General features: G+C 42.7%; 8 protein-coding genes across 8 annotated transcripts; 4 read left to right on the forward strand and 4 right to left on the reverse strand.

The window, feature by feature from the left end:
* Positions 1–583: 583 nt before the first annotated feature.
* EAF02_001079 (uncharacterized protein) lies at positions 584–2,963 on the forward strand (the record flags this gene model as incomplete). Its single annotated transcript, XM_038897127.1, has 3 exons — positions 584–630; positions 680–715; positions 773–2,963. 3 exons carry the CDS (start codon positions 584–586, stop codon positions 2,961–2,963), a joined length of 2,274 nt encoding a protein of 757 aa, XP_038763986.1.
* A 477-nt stretch (positions 2,964–3,440) lies between these two features.
* On the forward strand, positions 3,441–4,164 carry EAF02_001080 (uncharacterized protein; the record flags this gene model as incomplete). Its single annotated transcript, XM_038897128.1, has 2 exons — positions 3,441–3,734; positions 3,793–4,164. The coding sequence occupies 2 exons, from the start codon at positions 3,441–3,443 to the stop codon at positions 4,162–4,164; spliced, it is 666 nt and encodes a 221-aa protein (XP_038763987.1).
* Positions 4,165–7,227: 3,063 nt separating this feature from the next.
* On the reverse strand, positions 7,228–8,111 carry EAF02_001081 (uncharacterized protein; the record flags this gene model as incomplete). Its single annotated transcript, XM_038897129.1, has 4 exons — positions 7,228–7,545; positions 7,603–7,786; positions 7,913–7,980; positions 8,025–8,111. 4 exons carry the CDS (start codon positions 8,109–8,111, stop codon positions 7,228–7,230), a joined length of 657 nt encoding a protein of 218 aa, XP_038763988.1.
* A 1,871-nt stretch (positions 8,112–9,982) lies between these two features.
* On the reverse strand, positions 9,983–11,417 carry EAF02_001082 (uncharacterized protein; the record flags this gene model as incomplete). The annotated part of the gene is made up of 4 exons (XM_038897130.1): positions 9,983–10,252; positions 10,307–10,390; positions 10,725–10,855; positions 11,183–11,417. 4 exons carry the CDS (start codon positions 11,415–11,417, stop codon positions 9,983–9,985), a joined length of 720 nt encoding a protein of 239 aa, XP_038763989.1.
* Positions 11,418–14,154: 2,737 nt separating this feature from the next.
* On the forward strand, positions 14,155–15,257 carry EAF02_001083 (uncharacterized protein; the record flags this gene model as incomplete). Its single annotated transcript, XM_038897131.1, has 2 exons — positions 14,155–14,371; positions 14,431–15,257. The coding sequence occupies 2 exons, from the start codon at positions 14,155–14,157 to the stop codon at positions 15,255–15,257; spliced, it is 1,044 nt and encodes a 347-aa protein (XP_038763990.1).
* A 409-nt stretch (positions 15,258–15,666) lies between these two features.
* Positions 15,667–16,348, reverse strand: EAF02_001084 (uncharacterized protein; the record flags this gene model as incomplete). The annotated part of the gene is made up of 3 exons (XM_038897132.1): positions 15,667–15,730; positions 15,802–16,124; positions 16,223–16,348. 3 exons carry the CDS (start codon positions 16,346–16,348, stop codon positions 15,667–15,669), a joined length of 513 nt encoding a protein of 170 aa, XP_038763991.1.
* A 2,455-nt stretch (positions 16,349–18,803) lies between these two features.
* On the forward strand, positions 18,804–19,939 carry EAF02_001085 (uncharacterized protein; the record flags this gene model as incomplete). Its single annotated transcript, XM_038897133.1, has 4 exons — positions 18,804–19,095; positions 19,148–19,317; positions 19,373–19,479; positions 19,552–19,939. The coding sequence occupies 4 exons, from the start codon at positions 18,804–18,806 to the stop codon at positions 19,727–19,729; spliced, it is 747 nt and encodes a 248-aa protein (XP_038763992.1). The 3' UTR covers positions 19,730–19,939.
* Positions 19,940–22,707: 2,768 nt separating this feature from the next.
* Positions 22,708–25,992, reverse strand: EAF02_001086 (uncharacterized protein; the record flags this gene model as incomplete). The annotated part of the gene is made up of 1 exon (XM_038897134.1): positions 22,708–25,992. One exon carries the CDS (start codon positions 25,990–25,992, stop codon positions 22,708–22,710), a length of 3,285 nt encoding a protein of 1,094 aa, XP_038763993.1.
* Between the last annotated feature and the right edge of the window lie 1,325 nt (positions 25,993–27,317).

The following is a 27,317-nucleotide window of genomic DNA, read 5'->3' on the forward strand; positions in this document are numbered from 1 at the left end:
GAAATTACTCGCAGCAGTCGTAGCAAAGAATGATTCCGGAGACCCACCACAAACTTATGTGGTACCATTAGAAGCTGGAGACTGGCATCGGAAACCAATGAGATGCTTTGGGGGCCATCTTGCAAATTCTTTAGGTCTCGGATTGTTGACGCGAGCTGAGGCTCATGATAATATTGGGGATCGATGCAGTCATCGTTAGCTACGTGCTCCGCGTTGATGCGGCCGCTAACTGAATATATACGAGGTGTGGTAGCCACTTGGATGTTATTTGATAACGTAGATGAACCATCATGGATTATTTCCACGTCGTCGCTGTGATTAATGATATAAACTTCTTGGGCGAGCGTGAGTTGGCAAACATGTGAACCAATAGAAAGGCATGTAGTTGAAGAGTTTGCCGTCCTCAGTTATTTCATATTCAAACACCTTACCAATCAATTCTCACACGCCGTCTTGATACCACTAGTTACTTAAGCGACTGGCGCTAAGATAATGATAACGAAAAAAATTATCTCACTCATGTGAAATTCAGTGAGAAGGCAGAATCGAATACTCAAGAATCGGGCAGCATCCAACCAGCATTATGGGTAAAAAGAGACTTGGTGCTTTGGAGAAGGTTGATGCGGATCTGTAAGAACTCAATTGGTACATTTCTACTAATCATTGCTGATCTCTATAGTCCAAATTTACAATACAAGATTCGAAGAGATCCAAAGTAAGTTACATGTCTTCTACACTGAGTAATGGAAGCATCATCTAACAAGTATACCAGATCATACGCAGAAGATTTTCTAAATCAATATGGACAGTACCAAGCACAAAGAGACATTTTTATGTCTTCTCCTTCCACTGCGACATCTGGTGGCATCGTATCATTTCACGACCTCATCGATTTCGTCGCGCATTGTTCAGACTGTTTTCCAGAAGATACCGCAGAATTCCCAGAGGATCTCAAGCAGATTTTAACTTTACACCATGCCGAACTTGAAAGCGAATTGCGTGAGAAGATCGTTGGTAGTCTGGTATTATTGCGACGAAAGGAAGTGATTGATTCGGCCAACCTTCTCAATACATTGTTTCCAATATTGGTGGCTACGCCTAGTAAAACACTCCGAACACTACTATTCCAGAAGATCTTGTCAGATCTCCGCACTTCGAATTCGAAGAGCATAAATCATCGTCTCAATCGAACAATGCAGACAGCACTGTTCAATTTGCTTACCTCCGACCGAACATCTTCCAAAGGAATCTGGGCTGTCAAAATTACAAGAGAATTGTGGAAACGACAGATCTGGACAGATGCAAAAGCTGTTGAGATTATGAAGGAAGCTAGTTTGTCAGATAATGAGAAGGTTATTGGCGGTGGAGTACGGTTTTTCTTGGGAGGCGACAAGGAAAGAGAAGAGATGGAGGATGAAAGCAGTGACGAAGAAGCCATTGATATTGGTAAGCTGAAACATCAAGTTGGAATCAACAAAAAAACAAAGAAGAAGACCAAAACATTGGAAAAGGCCGTCGAAAAGGTACGAAGGAAGGAAAAGAAGAGCAAAGCACCTCATCCACTGAATTTCTCCGCCCTGCATCTCTTGCACGATCCCCAAGGTTTCGCCGAAACCCTGTTTTCAAAACACCTTCAGAACTCGAAGTCGAAACTAAACCTCGAACAAAAACTGATTGTCCTACAATTGGTTTCGCGACTTGTTGGCTTACACAAGCTTACTGTAATTTCATTATACTCGTACTTTACTAAGTACCTTACACCACGACAACCTTCTGTAACTTCATTTTTGGCATCTCTAGCTCAAGCAACACATAATCTTGTTCCACCCGATGCTTTAGAACCTTTGGTACAGAAGATTGCCAATGAGTTCGTCTCTGAAGCTTCTGCCTCGGAGGTCGCTGCTTCCGGACTGAATGCCATTCGAGAAATTTGCGTACGACAACCATTAGCTATGAATGATACACTTCTACAGGATCTTATTATGTACAGAAAGAGCAAGGATAAGGGAACAATGATGGCAGCGAAAGGATTGTTGTCCTTGTACCGTGAAGTTGGAGCAGATATGTTGAAGAAGAGAGATAGAGGAAAGACAGCTACCATGGGTCTCAAGACTGGATTAATCAAAGAAAGACGTTTCGGTGAGGAAGAAGCCGGCGGTATCGAAGGTATCGAACTACTTGAGCAGTGGAAGGAAGACGAAAGAAAACGGAAACGAGTCGAGCGTGGATTGCCGGAGGAATTGGGCACGGATGAAGAAGAGGACGATGAGGAAGATTGGAATGCATGGGATGTTGAATCTGATGCTGATAGTGATGAGGGTGGCTGGATCAATGTCGAGAGCGACGCTGAAATTGAGATCAGTGATAGTGAAGATGAAAAGCCGGCCGCGAAGAAAGCGAAGCTCGAAGTTAAAGCTACTGAAAAGTCAGCGGACGGCACCGAAGCATCAACAGAAGATGTCGAGAAGGAAGCTGCCGACAAGGCCCTTGAACAGAAGATCTCTACATATGCAACGACCAAAATTCTCACTCCAGCCGATCTTGCAAAGCTCCAAGAGCTCCGTCTTGAGGCTAGCGTAAATAAGGCGATGGGAGGAAGGACACAGTCTCAACGAATGAAGGACGCAGCTGCGAGACATGCGGATGATGCCTTGACAGCTGATCAAATTGAAGGTTTCTCGAAGTTACAAAAGAATACAAGAGAAGAGAAGATAGCAATGGCTAGGGAAGGAAAGGGTGAGCGTAGCGAGCATAAGTCTACAAAGGCAATTAGGAGGTCGAAGAAGGATGCCGAGGGCAAGAGTACCACCAATCAAGAGAAATCTCGAAAGAAGAATTTCATGATGACGTTGGGTAAGGCTAAGAGTAAGCAAAAGAGAAGTTTGCAACATACTAGGAGGGTGCTTAAAGGACATATTGACAGAACCAAGAGAGGTGGAAAGAGAGGAAACATCGGATGTTAATTTATTGGTCGTATTACAAATTAATCAAAAGCAAATTATGCAGCTTCACTAACCTGCAGTGTCGTGGACTTCAGTCAGCTCCCTGAACTTCTGCATTAATAACGATAAACTTGTGAATTTGGAGCGAAGTATATAACATCCATGCATTTCCCAGTTCTGTCAAAGTCAACATGAGCATTGGGCTGCAAGATTTCGTATACAAATGGTATTATCGTCATCCTCATTTCACCTACATGCGTGCAAAGTGCTCGAAGAGAAGGTGCAAGTCTCCATTCGCAATTGAGAAGGCACGAAAAGATCATAACTTATATAATTATCATTCTAAAAGACACACCAAGATCTACTCGATACATCCATAAGCAACATACATTAAACCATCACCCTCGACGGCATCAATATTGCATTCTTTTGTTTTGAATCGTTTGGCATGACAGTATGTATCCTTCTAGGATACTGAACTAGTTTCCCAACTACGTTATGGAGGAAAGTGACTACGAAAGCTTTTTGGTGGATGACAAAATTCAAGGGTCAAAATATCTGCCACTTAAATTATTTCCACCGGATCAGGAGATCACATGTGAGTATTTGAGAGACATTCCGCCTCCTCAATATTTCCGAAGAGGAAAAGCACCGCTTAAAGATGCAGATATATTTACAAATAGAATTGTTGTATATATCCTAGAACTACCATATATCATTCCGCTCATATTTCCACGTCCTGCGGGTCCGTCTTATACCATGAATGCTTTCACGGATGACCTCCAGAAACATGTTAGCCTAATCAACCGATTTGAAAGATAATCTAGTGATTGCACCCTTCTAACTACAGTGTAAAGGCCTCTCTCTTGTTTCCCAGTCATTCTCCAATACAACCCCCACTCCAGGGACTTTTGAAAGATACTTTTTTTTTTCAGATCCTCATGAGAATTCCTACGACGGGGCAGTGATCGAATATGAACCCGAATTCGATAGACTTTTGAGGACCTGTGGTCCGAATGTATTCCGGAAAGGGACTTCCTCGGAAACAGAAGCAGAATTAAATCTACTTGCTTCCAATCCGGCTCCACAAAGATTCTATGCCGTCGCGAATTTCTTAAAACCTAAACCCGACTTGGATCTGCCTGCCTCTGTTTCATTGCCGAAAAGACTCTCTTTTGCCGCACAGGATTTCCTGGACTCCGAGGAGCCTGACCTACCTTAGATGGCTTCTGCCTCGACTACAATGAAGTTTCATTCTTTGCCTGCTTGTCTTCCTTGTCGTAAGCATAGAAAGAAATGTGACAGACATTCACCATGTTCCAGATGTATTCATTTGAACTAGTCTGGTGAAATAGTGCATTGCATTTATCCAGTACGCTACTCATTTCAACTAAAACCCAGACAGCTATTTACCCCTATCAAACGAAGCTGATCACTATGTATACAGACACGGAAATAAGTGCCAGGCGTATCAACAAGTGGAGAAACGGATGTTTTTAATGCAGAAAAAGCTGTTGCATCGAATTGAAGGCGCCCACTACCAAAATCAGTTCAAAGCTCAAAGGGACATCAGAGGATCAAAGGAGAAGCGATTGAAGAAGTGATCATCGGGAACTCGACGAATTCGCGGAACGAGTTTTCTTTCTGTCGAGTTTTCATTTGAAGCTCTATCGGCGAAAAATTGGTAGTCTAAATTGGGTATTGTTTTGCTTTTCATAACCTTGGAATAGAAATTCATGAAAAGTCTTTTCTTAGCCATCACATTTCAGAGCATTAAACCTGATGATCAAGTTTAATATCTCCGAACTATCTTTTAGAATTGTGATATCCTAAATCTCTGGACGTGAGATCCAAATTATCTCCGGAAAAGCTAGAAAACATTCAGCGGCCTACACATACACGATATTTGTGTATCTATCAAATTTTGCAGTCGTTTATCCCCCTTCTAGTAAGTACATCGCTCTTCTGAATAACATCGCTCATTCAGTTCTCGTTCTCGACCCGAGGAAAAGGTGTGAAAATATCTAAACTCCAACCACTAAAGCCCATCCAAACTCGTCTTCACAAATTAAATCGATAATGCTCGTTTTATCCTCGTATCCTAACTCTCTCTCGTTATCTACATCCAATTAAAGTCACTTGGCTCGTCGTCATCTACATTCATCCCTCCTCTACAATCAATTTGAACGATCATTTCAAGTTGTAAGTTCCTGATGTATTCGTTCATATTATTGAAACGACTTTGCTATTATCCCTTAGCGATTTATGCTAGAGCTGGAATATGTATATAATATCCATGTGCTTGTATTCATTCGCTGTATCAAAAAGCCAGATACACAACCATATCATTGCTCACGATCCTACTCAAAGGCCCCAGTTCATCTTCCTCCTCACCATCCTCACACTGCACCATCCCTCCTGTTATCTACATACCTACACCCGCTCAAAGCATAACTGCATTATATATTCAATCTCGTGAACTCACCGGCTTCGATTTAATCCCTTCATACCTCCTCGCTCAAGTTTGCCATCTCAAATTCTCAGTCTCTACCCTGGATGTGTAAACGGGCACAACAGGAAACTCCTGAAATTGTATGATCTCAATGATTCAGCACATGATGTCACTGATATTCCATGCAGATGAATAGTTTTAATAATGAATTGAACATGCAATACCAATATGGTCTTGGATCTCAGACAGGAAGACATAGATACAGCTTCAAAAATATAGGAAGCAAGCACAAAAAGATCAGAACAAGACAAGCACACTTCCGAGGAAACACCCCATGCAAATGAATATCTATATCCATAAAAATAATCTTTGAAACCTCAAAGTTCACTCCCATCCCTATTTTCAAAACTTCTGGGATACCTGTTACATCTCTTCAAGAACCCAAGATAATTCATTGTATTGATCAGAATGCATTGAGCCATGCGAGTATCATTCTTCAAATGAAACTCGTAAACTAGAGGTCATTTGCTTCACATATTGGGAACACTGACATACTTCCTACTCCGAGTCTTGCTAAAGTTTCGCCACATCTTATGACGGGAAGGGGGAGGGGGGTTAATGTTATTGCGCCGCGTGGGTTGAAATGCGATGTATACATGTAATCCATATAGTGTTTAGGCAGGAAGAAGGGAAGAGAGGGAGGGGAAGCAGTTCAGTTGAACACCATAGTCAATAGATGGGCCCTCAGGACTATCCGCAACACTCCATGGGAACGCAAGCCATTACTTTGATTATTCGTGCAGGATTGCAAATGAGTTCGCTGGTGGACTAACAACATATAGAATAATGTAAAAATTCCTAGCACCCACTAGACCATTATACCAGGGAATTTTTCGTTGTGGGTGCATTGTACGTTCATTTGCGTTCATTCGAGTCCCGTCAGTACAAACTTCAATCACCCACTTCAATAAAAGTGCCTACCTCCTTACATCCATTCTGTTCTCCACCCAAACTCATGTCATCAAGTCATCAATCCACCAATCCCCCCACTCTCATACCTCATACCCCATGCCAACAGTGTACCAATCTTCCCCAACTATCCAAGATCCCTCCCTGTCGATCGAAACGGGCAAGATGACGGAATTTTATGAAGGAACTAACCATCAACCATCGATTATGGGGAAATGGGTATCGCAAGTTGGACGATATTGATCCCGATGCAGCGAGACTACTAAATTCTCAATGCGAGGGGTCTCTGGCTCTCGAGAGCACTGCAACTCTAGGTTGAAACTACCATACGCGCCAAGCACAGCAGAAAGAACAGCCAGTATTATCCAGTTTCACATTCACTGGCAAATCTTGGAAGGAACTCAGACACAAACCTTTGGAGTCAACTCCATAGAAACCTCATACAAGCGGGGAATGCAGGTGGAAGATTCGTGAAAGCATAATTCGATATATAAAGCTGAAGCGGCCTGGCTGCGAATTTATTAGCAACATCTGTCAATCATCGTACATGTCACATGTGAAGCTTTGGAATGTGCGGGATTTGTTCATCAAATTTGCTTTTGTATCTGGAGGTATCAAAATTCTGTTGAATCACCAGATGGCATATGATCAGCCCTTACAGCCATCCTAGGCTCATGGTTCCATACAAATTTGTGCACTTAAACCGATGACACAAAATCACTGAATGCATATATCCATTATTCCGGTTGTGTCATGACTTTTTGCATTCATAAAAGTCGTTTATGTGACAGAAATGCAGCCAATCGCCCATTCATCCATAATGCAAATTGAAACACCCCACAGAAAATCCCCGAATATAACCATTTAACGATTGCTCTTGGCGACACGCTCCAACTCATCCTTCTTCTTGATGGCGTAGGAGTTGCTGCTTCCCTTAGCAGCGTTGATCAATTCTTCAGCCAAGCACTCAGCAATGGACTTGACGTTTCTGAATGAAGCTTCACGGGCACCGATGGTAAGGAGAGCAATGGCTTGGTTGACACGGCGGAGAGGGGAGACATCGACGGCTTGACGACGAACGGTACCGGCGGATCCGATACGGGTGGAATCTTCGCGAGGACCGCAGTTGACGATAGCATCAACGGCAACTTGGATTGGGTTTTGGTCGGTCATGATGTGGATCTATAATTTTGATGGTTAGAATTTCCTGCAAATGTATCACATTGTGGTCGGACGTACGATCTCGAAGGCGTGGGCAACAATGCGGACAGCCATGAGCTTCTTTCCGTTGTTGCGACCGTTCATCATCAAGGAGTTGGTAAGACGCTCAATGATTGGGCAGTTGGCCTTTCTGAATCTCTTTTGCGCATAACGACCGGCGGAGTGGGAGATGTAGACTGGGGCTCTGATTTGAATGTAATCGCTGTTGAAAAAATATCGCATTAGCCTTTGGCTCTTCCTATAATTCCCCTCATCCAAAACAATTGTCGAAGATTTTCCAATTCCATCCTTTTCTCCTCCATATATAATTCGCACTGGGTAATCTTACGTCAAAGAGATGTCGCGAATCTCAACATCCTCGTAGCTCCATTTGTTTGAAAAGCTGCAGATTGTCAGCTTCAATATTCCCATTTGTCGATAAGTTTTTAATTGAGTTGTACCTTGATGCTTCCAATCTCCTCAGTGACCTCCTTTGGGAGCACTTGGTAGCCGGAAACGGCCTCGACTTCGATTTCTCCTTCAGACATGATTGCGATGGCTGATTTGTGGAGTTGGCGGTGGTGGTTAAATTTACAAGTTGTCGACGTCGGTGAATTTTCTCAAGTTGATAGAGTTTCCACTGGAATATTCTTGAGGCGCTAAAGGGTTTGTGTGAAATTCAACCCTCGCTTATTAGTGATGGCCTGAATGCCTGAACATCGATTTCTTTTGAGGAACATGAAATTTTCCGCGCAAGGCAATAATTATATTGGCAATGAGGACATTGAAAATGGATTATTTGATTTTCTTAATTGATTTCTATTTTTGTTTTGAATTCTGAAGAAGTTCCAGATCTTTCTTGAGCGGTGATAAATACATGATTGAGGCGCAAGGCTTAACATTATGTTGTAGCAGCAAATTCCGATGAGACCGGCTATACAAAATTTAAAATCTCACGTCTTTTTACGGTGATGTGTGGCAACCATGAATGCGAATATGATCATGGCCAAGTCGAGCTTCTACATGAGCCATATAAGTGCCAAAATGTCGTCAACATCTTTCCTCCAATTACCTTCACCACCTAGTGATATACCTGAGGACGCCATTTGGAATAGATCAATATCTTGGAAGTGCCACCCACATAGATAGACAGACGAGATTCCTGTCGCTCTTGGTTGTGGTGTTGAGACCCTTCATATTGAAGTATGAGAAACATCGTCAACCCATTCGTAATAAGTTGCGCCAAAGCGAGATATGGATATCTTGTAATGACAACCGATCCTTTCGTCGAGATTGTTCATATTCTGCTCTGGTATGCCGTGCATATGGCGGTGAGCTGATTGTGTATCCTTTGCACATAATAATTTTGAGTGTATGTCCGATTTTCGAAAACCCTCACTGCCCGCTCTCGACAGATCGAATGAGCCACGGATAAAACAATACAGGGAGGGGATTGACAAGTATTCAGATGAACAGAGTTATTCCTTCCTTATTTCCCGAGTTGAGTTCAGCCACTTCAGATATTGTCATCGCATCTGACTGAACCTATTGTCCTGTCCACCCAGCGCATATTTTATCAGATTGGTATCGGGCGGCCGAGTCGTCGAAGGTCAAGTGAACTCGCGCAATTGCCTGCGCAGTCTCATAACCGCCATATCGATTTAGAATTAGTGTCTGCGGGTGATTCAATCGAGGGCGAATATCCTCGAGGTGATTGCTGTTCAAGTGGAAGAGCTGATGCGTGCCAAAACGAGTACATGTAGATTCAAGACAGGACTTACTATGAGACGTCACGTACTTTTGAATTGAGAATAGATCTGAATGGTTGCATAGGTATTATTGACCTTCGATATGCAAAGTTTCTCATGTTGTCATTCTCTCGTGGTGTATAATTAATATCAATTGTTGTTGAAATACTTCCCCTCATAATGTGTAAAGAGGTGTTGCGATAAGATTGTCGAGTTGAGATCTTGGCGTTCGGTCGCACAATCCTTAGTCTTATTTCATGCCTGAACATCAATCGTGCTTCCATTTCAATGCACATCTCTGAAATCCCCTCCATTATCAGAAATGAAGTATCGAGAACCCATTCTGAACATCGTTAAAGAACAAAGGGAGTTTAGAGGGCGTTCTTTCTGTTCACATACTTGTCATGTTGAATGATACGATCATAACTTTTTACATTTAACTCCATCAGGCCCTTTGGTTGTGATCTGGGACTCTTTGGAGAGCCACGACAAGAGAGCTGCATGCCTATGGCATAAAATGCTGGGTATCATTTGACATCATTCAATTCTACACCTCAAACAAGCACGCACGGAGGAAAAAAGCACAAATTTGCCTACAATATAGTATATCTTCTCAAGTATAGCTTTCCATTTTATCTCCAACCCCCACAGGTTTTCAACCAACCCAAGTGCTATTCATTGTCTTTCAGAATCACTGTCTCTAGCTTCCCCCAATTCTTCACGATTCTAGTTGCCATATTCAATACAGCTTTTAGTTGCCAGAATGTCACCACCCAGTATTTATCCGGGTCCGGAACCGCACGTTTGATCGCTGCATTGACAAGGTTGCGTAGATCTTTATCTTCCTTTAAGTCCCTTCCGATCAAGAAAGATACCTCTTGCAGTAGCACAACATGTGCAAGTGCGAAGGCTGACATAGTGGCTGTATTGCAGCTGGCGCACTATGTCATGAGAGGGTTAGCAAAGAATCACCAAGAAAATATTGTATTATTTACTACACTTTCAAGGATGGTATTGTCATCCCCTCTGTCCGGTAGTACTAAGCTACTACAACTGAAGCCCATGCCATTGGCAGCACACTGCACCATTATTAAGTCAGTAACCTTCAAGAGACCCATTTTCTTAAGCTATACTAACCGTAGGGTCAGGAACGTAATGATGGCAACGATACAGCTGACCAATTTTGCACGTTATGATAGTTTATTTGAAGTTTGATTCAGTAAATTGGGCCTGTTGTTGCTGTTATTGCTGCTGTTGATACCGTTGATACTGTTGCTTCTCAGAGTATCGTGGCTCTGGGTGTCCCGATCTTGGGGTACATGATCCTTAGGATCATCCTCATTTCTCAAATTCACTGATTCTGCCATCTCAATCTTGCCATAATCCGACTGAAGGCAGACATCGTGAATTCACTGTTGGAAAAACATTCACTGGCGCACGAAGCGACCCCTGCCTTGCTGTATCGCGGAGAATAGGATGAGTGGCTCTTTTGAGGCATAACAAGACCACTCCTGGAGCCAATAGCGTGTTCGTAAAGTCTGGGTCTAAACACATTAAATCAGATCTTTCGATGTCGCCTTCTTTGACCCATTTCTTGAGCTTCAGAGTCGGCCTCGAGAGGATGCAATCTGATACCCCATGATACTACGCCCAATTGAATCGAAGCAGCAGAAGTGCATGACAGGTAGGAAGATGATTGCCCTCTTTTGTCCAATTTCATCCTTTCCCACGTTTAGTACATGCACATTGGAACTGATCATTTCATTCGCTTTGAGTACTTTATTGTTTAGGGCCCAATTATAAACAAACTCTACGAAAATTCATGCCTCGGTTAGTCTAACTAACCTTAAGAAAATGGCGCTCTCAAATACCATCTGGAAGTGTCCGTGGTCGTCTTTGCATATAGCGGAACTTATAGTTTCCATAACCCTTATCATTACCCTTGGCATTTGGTGCCCACTCCCTGAAATCTACATCTAAACACTGTACGGTTTCAAAGCCATGCTTTGTATGAAACGGAAAGCCGAAAGGCGAAGCTTGCATGAAGATGGGCAAGCCCTTCTTGTCTGCTAATTTGTTGCCATGTTCAACGAGAGCATTACCCATACCACGTTGTTGGAAAGTCGGTTCTGTAAAAACGGCTTTGCAAAGAATGTGGCGTTGCCCTTTAGGTCATCTCTCCAGCCAACGATCGGTGTCAGCCTGCACGAACACTGGCAGGCCTGGAAGGAAGTCAAATTCGCCTTTAGCCAAATCCTTTGTCGAAGCTAAGATCTTCGCTGCAGCCTTCTCATCTCATTCTCTGATTTCCACATCGGTTGGAGTATTCCATGAGGCCCAAGCAGTAATCTCGCCCGTATCCTTGTCAACCACTTCGATATGCTGCCAATTCGGCTCACCGACTTGACCTTCGAGTATCTCCGTCACTCTTTGCTCGAATTCTTTTGGATTGTCGAACTACAAGGCAAAAGCATTGTCGGGGAGATAAGCAACAACGTGAATGTCAGCAAGTCGGGGTATATCTGCACGAGTCGCAGGCGCAAGTTCAAATGTTGGAGACGTTTGATTCATGATGCTTGAGTATTATATGCTGAATATATTTTGAGATGAAATAGGCAATCTGAAATTTATGTTTTTAAAGGCTCTTGCGATGTCATCTTCGGTTGCGAGATTATATAGATTATTGGCTCTATAGAGCTAAACTCAGAATACAATGGATAAGAGAAGTGCAGGCGGTGCAGCAAACGACATATACAATGTGGAGTCGCTCAAATTTGCGTGATACTCCCGGAAGTTGTTGAAAGATTGGAGCCCTCCCTCGGCCTCCGTATAGCATCGCCTACAAGCATCAAAGACTGCCAAGATAACGAAGCTCAAGGATGATTGCATGTGCGTTGGATTGATGCAGAAGAAGACAGACTTGGCAGATACCGAACAGTTGGGACCGATGAGGCTTGCAAAAGCTTGGCCGGCATTTTGGTGATGCTATTTTGAACGAGTCCTTCTCTTCTTGCTGTCTCTGGGATTCTCGACAGAGCGGGGCCAAGCCGCAACAGGCCGAGCTTATCAATATGTAAGCTTCCAACACCACCAACATTACGGCTCACCTCCAAACGTTAGAAGTCTTCACGGAAATTATAGCCTGGATTTTGCCGCATTGATAGATTATCACTGTGATCTTTTTACTCTTGACTGGCGTAAAACCACCTTTTGAATCCGGATATCGTGTTATCCCGCTGGTTGCATCTTGTAACTTAGCAAGAATTATCGGGACAGTACTATCAGGAAAGCTTCGTATCATTATTGATACATACTTGTGGGTGCTATGCTTCTGGCGATAGGAAGCGGTCTTCTCACGAAATTGTATCCCACAACTTCAAAGAAACGAATGGGCAATGAGATTATCGCTGGCGCTGGCACGGAACTTAGAGGTCCACTTCTCCTACTGTCTCTACACTCAAATAGTCTGCCTTCTGCTGTACCACAGCCATGAGACTAAAGTAACTGTCTCTGGAAGGATTTTGAGTGAACGTTACTGAAATATCATCATCAACGCAGCCTAAGTTACAACGCAAATATTATAGCCACCTGGTTCAAGTATCCTGCTGATATTCACCTCATCACTAGCCTTTATATTCCGATATCTCATATCTATTATCCTATTCCATAGGGGACAGGGGATACATTCGAGCTATCCAGAAACTTCACCGGAGCCCATCAAGCAGTCAATTCATCATTATATCAACGGACTGTCAGAATGTAAGCTTCAAAGGCCTATGCTCGGGCCCTGAGAACTGAGCATAATATTAAATGCTTAGTTTGCATTATCAAAGAACAATTTCATCTCTTGCTTTTTCAATTCCGTTTTCAATTTAATTGATCACGTGGTGCCAAATCGGAGACAGGATTGATCAGTGTCCAAGTAGACTTCAGACAATCGGGCTCGATTCTCCAAATAAACTTCAAGCAACGGACTCAATTCTCCAAGTGGACTTCATGAAATGGAGATTGATTCTTTGAATTCAGCCGAAACTATTTCACTTTATTGAACTAGCATCCATCTTGTGAAATTCATCAAGTGGATTTCACGTGATCCCATCCACACGGGTAGAAACAATCCTCATCTTACTCATCGCTCCTCTTGGTCTGGTGATCAGTGTAATCTGTTAATAAGCATCTCACCTCTTGAAGATTTTTATCATTCTTCTACTATGACTATATGTCTTGCTACATACCGCTCACCATGTATTTAGTTGTATAAATATGTGAAGTCCGTTTTGTAGATTTTAGTAAAGCTCACTCTTGAGGCCCAGACTCATAGGAGGTGAAGCTCATGTCTTATTTGTTGGTACCATTGAACTTCACAATTTTTACGACTAAAATTACTTCAATTTATGCGTCTTACATTCTAGCCCTTTGCACCCACAAATGTTCTATTTAGGTCAGTATACTGCAGTAACGAGATGAACCAAAGGATTAAACGAGCAGCGTAGCTTGCCAATCTCACTTCATTAATCTTCCGTGCTCCTTCTGTGACCCCAACGTTCATTCCTACCCAATTCTGATGTATTTTACACCACCCTCTGTTTTTTCCTCAATGTTTTAATAGTTCGCGGAGCGCATGTAAGAAATCCATTGCATCGTGGTTGGCCACGATTTCAAAAGGATTGTCATGCCATGCACCGCCATAAGTGGCTCTAGAATACTACACCGGCCTGGCTTTGCCGCAAACAATCCCAAGCACGTAAATAAATATAAGAACCTAGAGTTTAGTTTAGTACTCTCCAGGTTTTGTTGTCGTCACTCTTTTGTTTTCCTATCTCCTTTCCGTGTGGCATTCGCTATGCGGGCATTTCACAATGTTTCTTTGAAATTAATATTGCTTGAATTTGCAAGCTTAGTTCATTCATTTCGATTCACGAACACGGCCTTTAATCCCGTATTAGGACAGCAATTTACAATCACCTGGGTTGATTCAACCGGATCCGTTAACCTCCATCTAGCGCCCGTTCAATATTATAATGAAAGTGTTTCGCTAGCCGGCGCAGTATCGATAGGAGGTGTGTTACAATAAAGGCATTGCTCAAGTATTACACAAGACTGACGGTAGAAATGGCAGTTGCAACATCGGGAAATTCATTGACTTGGACTCCGGATAATTCACTTCGAGCTGGAGTTTATAAGATATTTTGGGTTCCTTCAGATAACACTCAGTCTGAAGTTGATAGTCCGACATTCACACTCGGTCGAATGCCCGCTGGCTCTTCTACCAATACAAGCAGCGCAAACAACAGTCAGGCTAGTTCGATCGGCGCAAACTCAACCGCTTCACCCACTGTAACATCTACCTCCACCGCAGAAAATGGAGGAGCAGCTTCAGCTTTGACTTCACCAATGAGCACTCAGTCCGCATCCAATTCCTCCAATTCCCTCACCAACACCATAAAAATCAGCATCTCTGTGAGCATAATCCTTGGCGTAACACTCATCATGGTCATCGCCTTTATACTCATCCGACGTCGCCGCTATCTAGCGTCCACGCCTCGGACAAAGAGACAACTCACTACGAAAGAAATCGCAGATGATAATGATTCTTGGGATGGAGAACGTCAGTTTAAACCCGAATTACCTACTGAATCAGAGGCTGCGACAAGATCGTATGTTGATTTAGTGAAGAAGAAACATGTGAGTGTTAATGCGGAGCCGGTGGAGATGGATGCGTATTTTGTTGAGAAGGGTGTGAAAAGTGGGAATGAGATAGATGAGCAGAACAACAGACGGAAGACGAGAGAATCGGATATGGGACTAGGACTAGGATTGGGAGACGTAGAAGAGCTGGTTGAACCACGAGAGTTGGATGTAGGAAATTCTGGGACGATCTATGGTGAAGGAAAAATTGGCCATCGGTTTAATGTGCGAGATAATGTTAATATTATTGGAATATAATTGAGTGTATTGATCAAGTATGGATATGAGATCTTTTACGAATGATGGTGAAATTCTGGAAGCTAGGTCCTGCAAGTGCTGGACAGGAGTCTTCTGTACACATTTGTGTTGGTTTATGGTGACTAATATCTCAACGCGTTATGGACGAGAGGGATGGAGAGATGAGATCCAGCCTAGGAAATTGAAATCAACAAATGCATACATAATGTCTCCATTATGCATACGCAAGAAATCTTCCTTCACGTATCAATGTCGCCAGGATTAAATTTTGTCACCTAAGATTGATTTCGAACCCAAGAAGTTTACAAAAACCGCTTCACCCCCCTAGCTTCTCTCCACTCCCTTTCTCGCCTCCAACTTCCCTTTGTCAATCCAACAATCACCATTCCTTCCGTCATTATTCATCTTCTCATAAGAACTTATATTCCGCAATAGCCGCATCAAACGCCGTATCAACAGGCGCCACAATAGTTCTATCACATATCAGTTCCCAAACTCTCTAGTCAAATATGAGGTCAGAGATTTATCAAAAAATCCAACGAACCTCGCCGTTTCCTGAAAAGCTGCCGGAATCTTCTCAATGATCTTCGCACTAAAACTATCTGTCGCACTCTTCTCCTCCAGCAAATTCAACAAGATAAGCGGACTGATGAGGAGTTTGTCGAATTTGGGTTTAGCAGATACGAGCGTATCGAGAGTTCCCTCTACGACTGTGACGAGGTTTTGCGTTGCGGTGGCGATGGTGATGGTTTCAATCAAGGTGAGATTTGCGGAGGAAGAAGCGACCCAGGTGCCGGTGTTGATGTCGATGAGAAGTTTGGCGGAGAGGGTGACGATGGGAAAAGAGGTTAGAAGACTGCCGGACCACTGGAGAGTGGAGGGGAGAGCGTTAGTTGGAGGGATGGATGAATGAATGAATAGAATATGATAATGATGGGAAGATTGGGAGGGGAAATGTGACATACACTAGAAACTGTTTGGTTGAGAGAGGGTGTTGTATTTGAGATTTCTGAAATGGCATCTACGATCGCTTTGCCATCACAAAGGACTTTGGAGGCGAGGAAAAACACGGGCAGGATAGTGAGACGCATTTTCAAATGAAGTTTTGGTCGTAAGGTGTGACAAATGAGAGTTAGATGATTACGAAGATAGCTTTCAGAAAATTTTCTCTGATTTTACATATGTATGCGTATCCGTATTATATATTCCAGATCGGATAATCCATCGTTACCTCTCACTCTCTCAATGGCATCGATCGGCAAGCAACCAGACAACAAATATCTGCAGCTTTTAGGCACTTCCAATGCATCGAAACCCTCCAATATTCTCTGGTGGGTGCTCATCATAAACAGTAATGATATGATGAGGGGAAGCACAAATGAACAGGATCAATGACTAGTCACCCGCAGCCAATTCCCTGCAAAGTTCCTTCGGCACAAAAGCATGGCAAGCTTAATTTTAATCTTCGGACGGATATCATAAAAAAATAAACAAGCTAAACATGCTGCAGGAACACATGTCTGCGGGGTAATCTGGGGAAGTATCCTTGTCTGCCGCGGTTTAGGGTTTCACATGTGAAGGACCGGTAGGGATGATTTTGACAAGCGAGATCGAGGAAGTTTCTCAGTCAATTATCCTACCTTATGTGATAACGTGATTAAGGGTTTCTTGCCAGGCGAATCGTGCGGAATGCACATGGTTTTTAAGCTAGGATTTCTTGATGCATTGAGAGATTTTTTCCGTTGGCTTGTGGAACAGTGTCTTAGGAAAATGGGTCGCAAGGACCGTTGCATTCAATGCACTTCGACCTGCTATGATTACAATTGATAGCAGTCTTAACAGAGCAAAGTAATAATGTCATTGAATTTGATGCGATCGTTCAAAAACGATGTAGAGGCCCACCGTTCACAGATCAGTTTTTAACCTGATGCAATGCTCTGCTGGTCTAAAAGAGGGATCAACGTTCCCTCATAGAAAGTGGTCTGTCAATCTTTTAACTAAAGGATAGCTAACTCTTTCGAGCTCTCAAATTAGGGGGGGTCAATATTTCACTTCAAACTGCATGTCATCTTTGTTCAAGCCCAGTTTTGTACAATCTATCTTGGTTCTCCAATGTCAGCTCACACATTCAACATCAACTGCCCGATGCTAATTCGTGAAACTCATGCTTGTTGATCGATAACAAATTATCCAATCAACGCGTGATATAACATTGACTCGTCGTAATATTTCATCGCTAACATCCATATCATCAACGTCTCGATCGTGAGGTGAGGCACTGGCCTTACCGTTGTCTATTTGCTCGATCAGCGCCGTAAACTCCTTTGAGTTCGTGACAGCTGCCGTCGCAACTTTTATATGGGAGTAAGTAGCCTTGTTCTAGGCACCATTCAACATCCTTTGGGAAATTCTCAAAGGTCCTGGCATCGAGGAGTGTGCTGAAAGAAAATTACCTTGGCACGCAGGCAATCCAAGCTGCCCTGGCTCATGGTCAAAGACAGAGACAAGCCAGCTAGTAGTCTTTCTCGCATCAAATTCCCCGTCAACTAGGAGAAATGAGTGATATGTCTCTATTCTAGATACTGAATGGATCGTCCACACGGAAAATCCGTTTGCAACGCTGGAGCCTGGTATCAGTGACTTGGTGCCCAGAAGGTGTAATGCATTGTTCCTACTAGAACCATAAAATCTTACGAATTCTGACTCAAAATATGCATGACAAACAGGCCCACTGAGGACTGTTTCTGATCATCCACTTGAGATCTTTTTGGAGATCGCTCTTTGGTCATGAGCCGTCCACACTTGCATCGGGAACATCTGCTTCTCTTTCTTATAATAATGAAATGCATTAAAACTCTTGTGGAATGAATCCTGATTTGATCCTCTGATCTCAATTCTGAATTACTGATTTGTGGATCCAAAGCATCGTCATAAAGGCACAGGTAGTTTGATGATATATAGTGTTGCAAGCTCGCAGAGGAAATGGATTTGAGACATTCGTCGAGTCAACCAATAATGGATGCGAATTGTATACCGCCTATGCTTTCGTTATTATTCGCTCTCCCTTCTTTCCCTAGAGTACCGTAATGCAAAAACGTGAAATAAAAGAACTCGCAAAATTGAAGGAAGTTATCGCGCCAGAACTATATCGCATCTGGCTTATGTGCAGACCTCAGAGTGGAAAGTCCGTAAAGGGAGAAACTGTATTTCAGGGGAGAACTAAGCGTTAACGTATATTGGAGACGGTACAATTCTGGCCTGTTTTAATTTAATCTGTCAATTAAATTAGTCACAATAAGTCGTAAATACCAAGCTGTTGTCGTCGATGTGCCTCCTGTGTTTCAATTAAGCTGTTCGACCAATAGATTGTTGAAATGATATCGGATGACCGGCTAAACCACGGGCTTCAACTTCATCACGTGTAACCTTAACCCAACTTTAACAATTCGGCAGTATTGATGAGCATTTGCTGATAGTTGAGTACTGGTTGATACAATCTCCAACAACTTCAATTGGCTTGGTCTTACTTTCTTTCCCAATAAAAAGATGTTCTCCACGACTTCTGCCTTCCAATGGCTTCATAATGACACTAAACCAAGATATATGGCACCACCATTTTCTACGCCTTCTCAGAAGTATGCCTACCCGTCACCAATTCTATCGTCTGAGGGAAACAACTCTTCGCTCTATAATCTCTTAACACCTTCATTCTTCTCAATCACTTCTTCGTTCCCATTCATCCAATCCTCGACTTCAAACCCCGTAGCTCCTTTGGTCAAGCCCGGAGATGGGGACGACTCGAGCAAGAACTGCTTCTTTGACATAACTGTTGATTCTGGTGGGATCTTACGCTCGTTGGTGGGTTCGTCCTTTGCTAATATAACTCCAAGCTCCCTCGGGTCGCATCACATTCAAGCTTTACGATAAGATCACTCCCCGAACTGCACGCAATTTCCGTGAATTGTGTACCGGTCAACATGGATTTGGATATGCTGGAAGTTCTTTCCATCGTATTATTCCACAATTTATGTTACAAGGTGGGGATTTCACCAGAGGAAACGTAGGTTATATTACTCACTTGCTTCCTCTCCGAGAAATTGCTGATTTAACTTTAGGGAACTGGTGGAAAATCCATTTATGGTAGAACGTTTGCGGACGAAAATTTCGAGCTCAAGCACACGAAGCCTGGTCAATTAAGTATGGCCAATGCAGGCAGAAATACGTAGGTTTTGTTCCTGATACCCGTTCTTAGTACCCATAAGCCAGTCAGTGATGAATGGCTAACCATCAACAGGAACGGCTCCCAATTTTTCATTACCACAATAGCCACACCTTGGTTGAATGGTAAACACGTGGTGTTTGGCGAGGTAATCGAGGGTATGGATCTTGTGAAGAGAATCGAAGCACTTGGTACTCGTTCTGGTACCCCAAGAGCTCGTGTTGCTATTGCTAAATCGGGTGTCGTCGAGTAAGGAGGTAACAAATTAGGACGCTTTATGTTTGTATGCTTAGTGGCTGCTCAAGTTTATTTAGCTAAATGACCATAAGATATTGTGTGTATCACACACTTGATAGTACCATGACTATTGGCTAGACATAAAATGCTATCGGCTCAATACCTTTGATCGGACGTAGTTTCTTACCATTCGGGCCAGGCTGCAATGAACTTAGCGTTTTTGTTCCGCTGCTGAATACCTTGATGAAGCAGTGAGAAAAGGAAGGCTAACATTCAAAATAGGTTTGAATCTGTTGCGTATACTTTCCCAGCTGTATTTGTATAGCCTCGCCATTTCTTCCACCATATCTGGGGCAATAGGACGACAATCTCGGGTGCAACATGAGATAAAGCTGGGACGATCAGAGGATCTCCACCTATTCTCTCATTTGATACCTTTTGATTCTTTTGCCCAGATTAAAACCATTAGCATTTATTGATTCAACGCTATTAATTAATGCGGGTTAGTTAAAGAGGCAGCTTTTCTTACAGAGACAGCTGGAAGTAATTTGAGTGAAATGAAATGGATGGGTTTGGACGCTTGTCAGCGAGTCTAGTCTATCGATTCAAATTCCCAACACTATGCCACTCAATAATCCACCTTTCATGCGAGCCCCTCTTGCAATGCTTGTTCAAACACACCCAGAAGCTCACTGTTTAGCCATTACATGCCAAGTAAACTCAAGAAGATTTCGACTAAATCGCCTCCGCACTTGTGCGGGTTTGATAGGTGTATTCTTAGTGACAGCTTGCATTAAAATTAAAACGTCTCCGCAATTATCCACCGTTCCTTTCTTGATCAAAAAAAGTAAGAAGAAGTTGGTAGCGTGGCATGTTCTTCACGCAGTATCATATCAACAAAAATATTATGCTTTCTCGTGAATCAACATATACAGGACTCGCTGCTGTCCACGTGATATATCAGAATCCTCCTTTTTATCAACGTAACTTCGATGTATCACGGTTGAAGCTTGAGAGAGAGTTATTCATAAGCTTCGAGCTTAAAATATGAAATTCATATTTTCACCACTTGAATCAGAAATACCAAAGCTTTACATGAAATTATTGATGGAGTGAAATAAACCAGAATCGACCATCTCTCTGGATCCAGAGAAATACATGTAAATCGAGTTCATTTTATCAGCCATAATAGTAGTACGCATGTGATTTTGAAAACATTTTTAATACCTGTCAAAATTACGTGATATGTTTGAAGTATAGAGGCATCATTGCATGTGCCAACAGACGCATGAACCATTCTCGCAAAGTGAATTGGCGAGATTTGGGAAATTAAGCGAGGCTATTTGAGTGAATTGGAAATTACCCTGACATCATTGAGCAATGCTGGATGCTGCATACAGATCGCATGTTTCTGATTGAAATTATGAAGCTAGGGATTTGACTTGTCTAAGCGAAATGAGAAAATATGTATCATTTTCGGAAGACTGTCAAGAGCATGGATGTTAACAGAGCGACGAGTTAACATGACTAGCACAGTCCATTCATATGAATCAAAAGGAACTCGACCCTTCAGACGCAAGAAATCGACATAAAGATATGCTTTCAAAAAAAAAAGACTTCAGTACCCATCCGAGCTATCAGACCATAAAATCCCCACCATTCAAGTGAATCCGGAAGACATACACCGATCCTTCACGATGATGAAAAGATATCTGTTTGGGCAATCCCGACATCCGAGAACTTCACGATCTTTCCGAACATCACTTTCCATCTACTTCGAAAATCTTCGGGAAAAAAAAAACTACCAGACTACTCGCTAGAATGTGCATAGTTATCTAATTATCTCGCTGCCACCATCTATCTAGTCCCCTATCCCAACCCTTCAAGCAATCACCCTAACAAAAATCTTCTACTGTCAATTGTACCATACCTAGATAAAATCCCCAATTACCCCTCCTTATTCATGGAAAAATATTCTTCGGAGCTTAACCGACCATTTCCACGCTTCGATTCTACTTCTGCGCCCAGACACATACAACGTAATAATATCTTCTCTATTTAGTATCATATAGATTCAACAATATCACAATAAACAACCAACAAAACAAAAAACCAATCATCCCATCCCATCCAACCAATAGTCCAAATTCTCATTCGCCAAATATACACATCCCCCTTCCTCTCCCCTACCGCACCACTCTAATTCCAATCCCAAGCCAGCTTGCTAGCTAGTAGGGGACATTATCTAGGAAGATGAGATGAGAAGATTTGAAAGAGCTTTATATTTAATTATCTAGTAGAGATTATTATCCAGATGAGCGAGATGAGATGAGATAAGATTAGAGAGTTCTATACCTAGATCCCAAGTAGGTAGGTAGGTCCCTCGATACTCACCATCTCCCAATCTCACAATCTCTCCATAAAGACATATCCTCATTACCACAATCCCCAACAAAAGCTGTACGGGGTTCATTTATTTTCATTTCATTTGATCTTCGTACTAGTCTAACTACCTACTCATTTATTCATCCAACCAAACAAATCCCACAACAATATATACAACCAACCATACTACCCTCACCCTTCCCTTTCATTATCTTCCAAGATAAGGTTTCCAACTTCATCATTCCTCAAGTTCCAAACACCACCAACAAATATCCTGAAAAATCCAATAATCAACATCATACACACATTCATCCAATCCAAACCAAGCCAAGACGAAACAAAAAAAGAGCGTCAGAATCCTAAATTCTATCCAAATTTCCAAACAAATAAACATAACCATAACCACAACATCATATAAACAATTCAACAAACTAACCAACATAATTGCTCATTCATTCATTCATTCGCATCCGCTACATAAATACTCCAACAATGCACACGCTCATAGGACTGGTAACCAGGTATCTGAACATATTCTATCTGTATCAAATGAACCACATCATTATTTGCTTATCTTTCCTTCTCCTTTCTGTTATTATGTTTCCCGATTTATGATTCGGTATTACTGTCGATATTTGGATTCTCCCCTTGAGGTTCTGTATCGGTTGCTGGTAGATTTGCAGTTTCAAAACTTGCATCTGTGGGAAGATTGAAGGCTGGGATATCTTTCGACACAGTTGTCTCGATCTCCATTCCAATTTCCAAGACTGGGTTCTTGTCTTTTGATGTCTGTGGGTTCTCTGTTTCAGAAGCACTAATTTGAAGAGGCTTCTTAATCTCCTTCGGAAGAGGAGCATCGATCTCCAATCTTCTCCCCTTATCTATTACCCCGATGGTCTCGCCTTGAGCTACAGCCGGCGCTGAGCTCGTAATAACCACATCTCTTCCCTGTCCTTTCCAACCAATCGAGCTCTCAATCTCCCTCACAGGCAAAGCACTCTCAGAAGCAGCATAACCTCTCTGATCGACACTCTGACCAACTTCATACCTACGGTTCTGGAAAATGGTATCCTGTACAGGTTTCCTTCCTTCAACTTCTTGTGTTGAGGTTGGTTTCAGTGCTAGGATTAGCACTACCACGCTGAGAACTAAGATGAGTATATTTTTCATATCGCGCATCGCTACACGTGCTGCTTTGACTAGAAGCTCCGTGAGTGTTTCATCCCCCTCTACCGTCCTCTCAGGGGCCTTTGATTTCGAAGGAGGAGCATAGGTAGAAGAAAACTGTGTTGTTTCGCTTCGGGTTGAAGCTTTCTCATGGATATCCCTTAATCTCGTTTCTTCTGCCTCCTTTTCCTGTTTCGCAATTTTCTGTCGTATATTTTCTTCCTCCTTAGCTTTCATCAAGGCCTCTTCTTCCTCCATAATCTCACTAGCTCGCTCCTCAAGAACCCTCTGTTCTGCAAGTTCTGCCTCGAAAATACGTTGTGCTTCTTCTTCTAATGCCATTTCTTCTTCGTGGATTCTTTGGGCTTCTGATTGCAGCTCTTTGGCGGCTTGGCTTTCGTCGTTATGCTGTGGTGACCCAGGATCCAGGTCAGCTGACTCTTGAGCTCTATTCACTTCTTCCACAAGCCGTGTAACCTCAGCTTCAGCTTCAATCCGTAATTTCTCAGCTTCTTCTTCCTGAATTCTCAAAGTCTCTGCTTCAACATGAAGTTTTCCAGCTTCCTCCTCCGCTTTTTGGGCTGCTTCAGATTCTTTTTGGAGTCGCAAGATTTCGGCCTCTTCTTCAAACCGTCTAGCTTCTTCCTCTTTGACTCTCGCCAAATCTTCTTCTCTCATCCTCAAGACTTCAGCCTCCCTCGCGCACTTCTCCGTCTCTTCTACCGCAGCCTTAGAAGCAGCAGCCAACCATTCGTTTCTTTGGATTCTCTCTTCCAAGCCCCCTCTCTTCTGTCTCAATGTAACTTTGTCCATCCCCTGCTCATGTAACCTCTGAGCTTCCGATCCTAAACTTTCTCTACTCGAATCATCCGAATAATTTCCATAACTATCCTCATTTCTTTCTTCTGCTTCTCGTAGTCTCTCGATTAAATCTTCCATATCTTCAACCATCCATGGTTGAACAAATGGTTCAATCTCGATATCTACTCTTTCCATTTCTCGCCATGCGGCTGCCCAGGCCCCAGCTCTCATTAAGCCGTTGCTTGCGAAGATTTTGACGTTGAACCTTTTATCGTCTTCGTCTTGATCATCATCTTCGTATCTGACGTCTCGACGGCAGATGTCGCACCAAACTTTTTCTGGTCTGGGTCTAAACCTTCCATTACTACCAAATCCACTATCTCTTTCGTCCGAGTCATCGTCGGAGGATGTGGTGTTAGGACCCATATAATGCCCACACCGGAGGATTTTAGCTCGAGGGCGGACTGGAAGTTCTAAAGCATCAAGAAAACGCTCTTGAAGACATTCATAACTATCTTGTGGATGAGGAAGTAATATTCCACGAGTAAGAATGGTTTCGCTAAGCTTTTCTTGTAAAAGATAATATGCCTCACGAATACTGTAAAGATTGGCGGGAAGTTCTGGAGCAAGTATAGCTTTGGCGTACTGCCATTGCAATGGAAGAACCGTAACATGAAGAAGTACAAGGGAAGACTCTTCTCTAGTTTTCTTGAAACGAGTTGGCGTACGACTTTTGGAGTATTGAAAACCAGTTGGAGTGCCAAGACGAGAAACAGTGGGATTTTGTTGTCGTTTTACTGAATAAGGAGTGGAAAAGAGCGAAGGAGCTGGTGAATACATTTGCATCGCCCTGATATCTGACGGTGTACGGAATGGATGACGCGGTACTTTTCTCGGACTGCATGATGAATCCATTGCTCTTGGTGCAGACGTGCGAGAATGTGAACTACCGCTAGGAATTCTTGAGACGATAGATTCTGTTGCAGCTTCTTCACAAACAACCGGTGAATTGAGTTCAACCAATTGGTGAGCTTCTTCACTTAAATCGAGATGTCTGTTTGATTGCCACGAGTTTCGATTACTCATGTTCACTTTGCTGGGTTCTTCCTCCGCGGAACCTATTGACAGCCGGGGACTCTTGTCGGAACCGTCAGTGAAAACATCGTCTTCGACATCTCCATAACGTGAGCTACTATCTCTCCTTTCCATATCATAGTCCCCGCGTTCTGTTTCGGCATCGGTACTAGAAAGATCGTGGTGAAGAATACTGTCCTCGTCCTCCGTTTGTTCTTCGTCTTCCATCGTAGCGTTTGTGATATCATATGTCAATTCCGTTCCATCTTGCCCATCGTATAAATTTCTTTCATAGCTCTCGTCGGTTCCTGCGTTCGAAAGAGAATCGTCATGATCTTCTGGTTCATAGCTATCCGCCGTTTGTGTGCTAAGGATTAAATCGTTATAGTCGTTCGTGGTCGTACTCCCTATGGGATCCTTCTTTTCAATGTTCTCCAAAACCTTTCGCGCTGCATCCTTGATTTCCGCATCGATTCGCCGCATCTGTAGATCCCTTGCCTCTGCTCGCCTGCGCTTCTCCTCTCTTGCGTGTTTGCAGTCTTCGCAGTCATCATGTTCGTTGTGTTTCGTTTCTGTGCCTGCGAGTATCGAATCGTCCTCTTGAAAATCTGGTAACTCTTGATCCAATATTGAATCTCCTTCTATCTCAGATTCTTCCATCTCCAGACTCTCTTCTGTATTTCTTTGCGGATCCTCCAACTGAGACACTACTTTATCAATATCTTTCCCCTCACTTGTCGCATTCTCCCCGTCGACTTTCTTGATATCCTTATCTTCAACCATATCATTCAGAGAATTGGAATCTTCATGAATTTTAAAATCCGATTGTCGACGAGAACTTGATTGCGACATTTGACCTCGACTTTCCATATAATCCCGTTAAGTATACCCGTTTATAGCGATGATCGGGAAGTAAATATTGACGGATCTGTGAAACAGTTCATGCAGCAACCCGTCGATTAATTTTGATGATTGGTACGAGGATGAAGTTGGAGGGTTTGACAACAAGTGTACGGAGTGATTTTACCAAAATCTCATTAGTTAATTAACATGCAGTGCAGATAAAATAGGAAGCATATCTGTCAAAATTGAAATATTTGAAACCATTGGAAGATATCTGATGAAATGGAAGAGTAAATGTTGAGATTGTTCGGTTGTCGTGGTAACCATGTAAATATTTGTAGGGGACCAGGGGACTGATCTTTTAGCTTTTACCCTTCGTAGAAATGCCAAACCAATAGGTGGAATGAATTGAGGGGAATTCAACGACGAACAAATCAATCGAATATAAAATGGTAATGAGGCAGGGGTGAATGGTTTCCGGACCCTTTTTCGGGTTGGATTGAGAGTCATCTACCAAACTTTTGAGAATGTCGGTGAGTGTCAAAAAGTCAATGTCAATGTAGGTAGGTAGTTCACGATGCTGCATTTTGGCAAAGGACCACCAATTGAACATTGCTAGAACTGAGTGAATTATAAACATTGTTCTTCATGGTATTCTTGGAGTACTTTGACTCTAAATTTATCCCTCATTGCTTCTTGGTTGAAGGAGATGAAGAAGAAGAGAGGAAAGAAAATGAGAAGCTAATTTCATGCCCCTTCATCATCTTCCGAATAATTGGCGTAACCGATGATATCTAACATGCCAGCTTGTTGAAGATTTAACTTGCGGTACAACCCCGAAAGTGTGCTCGTATTGCTTCGTCCGCTTCTTAATACTTCTTTTTAATACTTCTTCTTAGTACTTACGCTTCACTTATCTTGGTCTGGGGATTTTCTATCTGACCGACTATGTGGGGAGGATTTCAGATTCCAGGGACCAAGAGCTGATCTATGCTCTGTTCCTGACTGAAGTCTTGGATGTGAGGCCACCAGTGGGCTGTCTTGTTTGGACCGTCGATTAAACTTGCCATGCCTTCATCTCTTTTTCTGTTTCTTTTGATATTGTAACACAAATACTCGATAATGTTGAGGCCGTTACACTTGCCGTTGTCGTTAATGCTACTTCAAATGTCGTACTGCATATTCGAGTAAATAATATCCAGCCAAGATCCGAGTCGATAGAAACGGGCCAGTAACGAGATATGACACTTAACTTGCTCTCGTCGTACAAAATTCCGGCTAATAAGTCGTGTAACAAGAGGTCTCTGGGTACCATATCATATTGAGGCTTGTCG

This window comes from Botrytis sinoallii, assembly GCF_014898435.1.
Source record: "Botrytis sinoallii strain Bc 23 chromosome Unknown BSIN_001, whole genome shotgun sequence".
Classification (NCBI taxonomy): domain Eukaryota; kingdom Fungi; phylum Ascomycota; class Leotiomycetes; order Helotiales; family Sclerotiniaceae; genus Botrytis; species Botrytis sinoallii.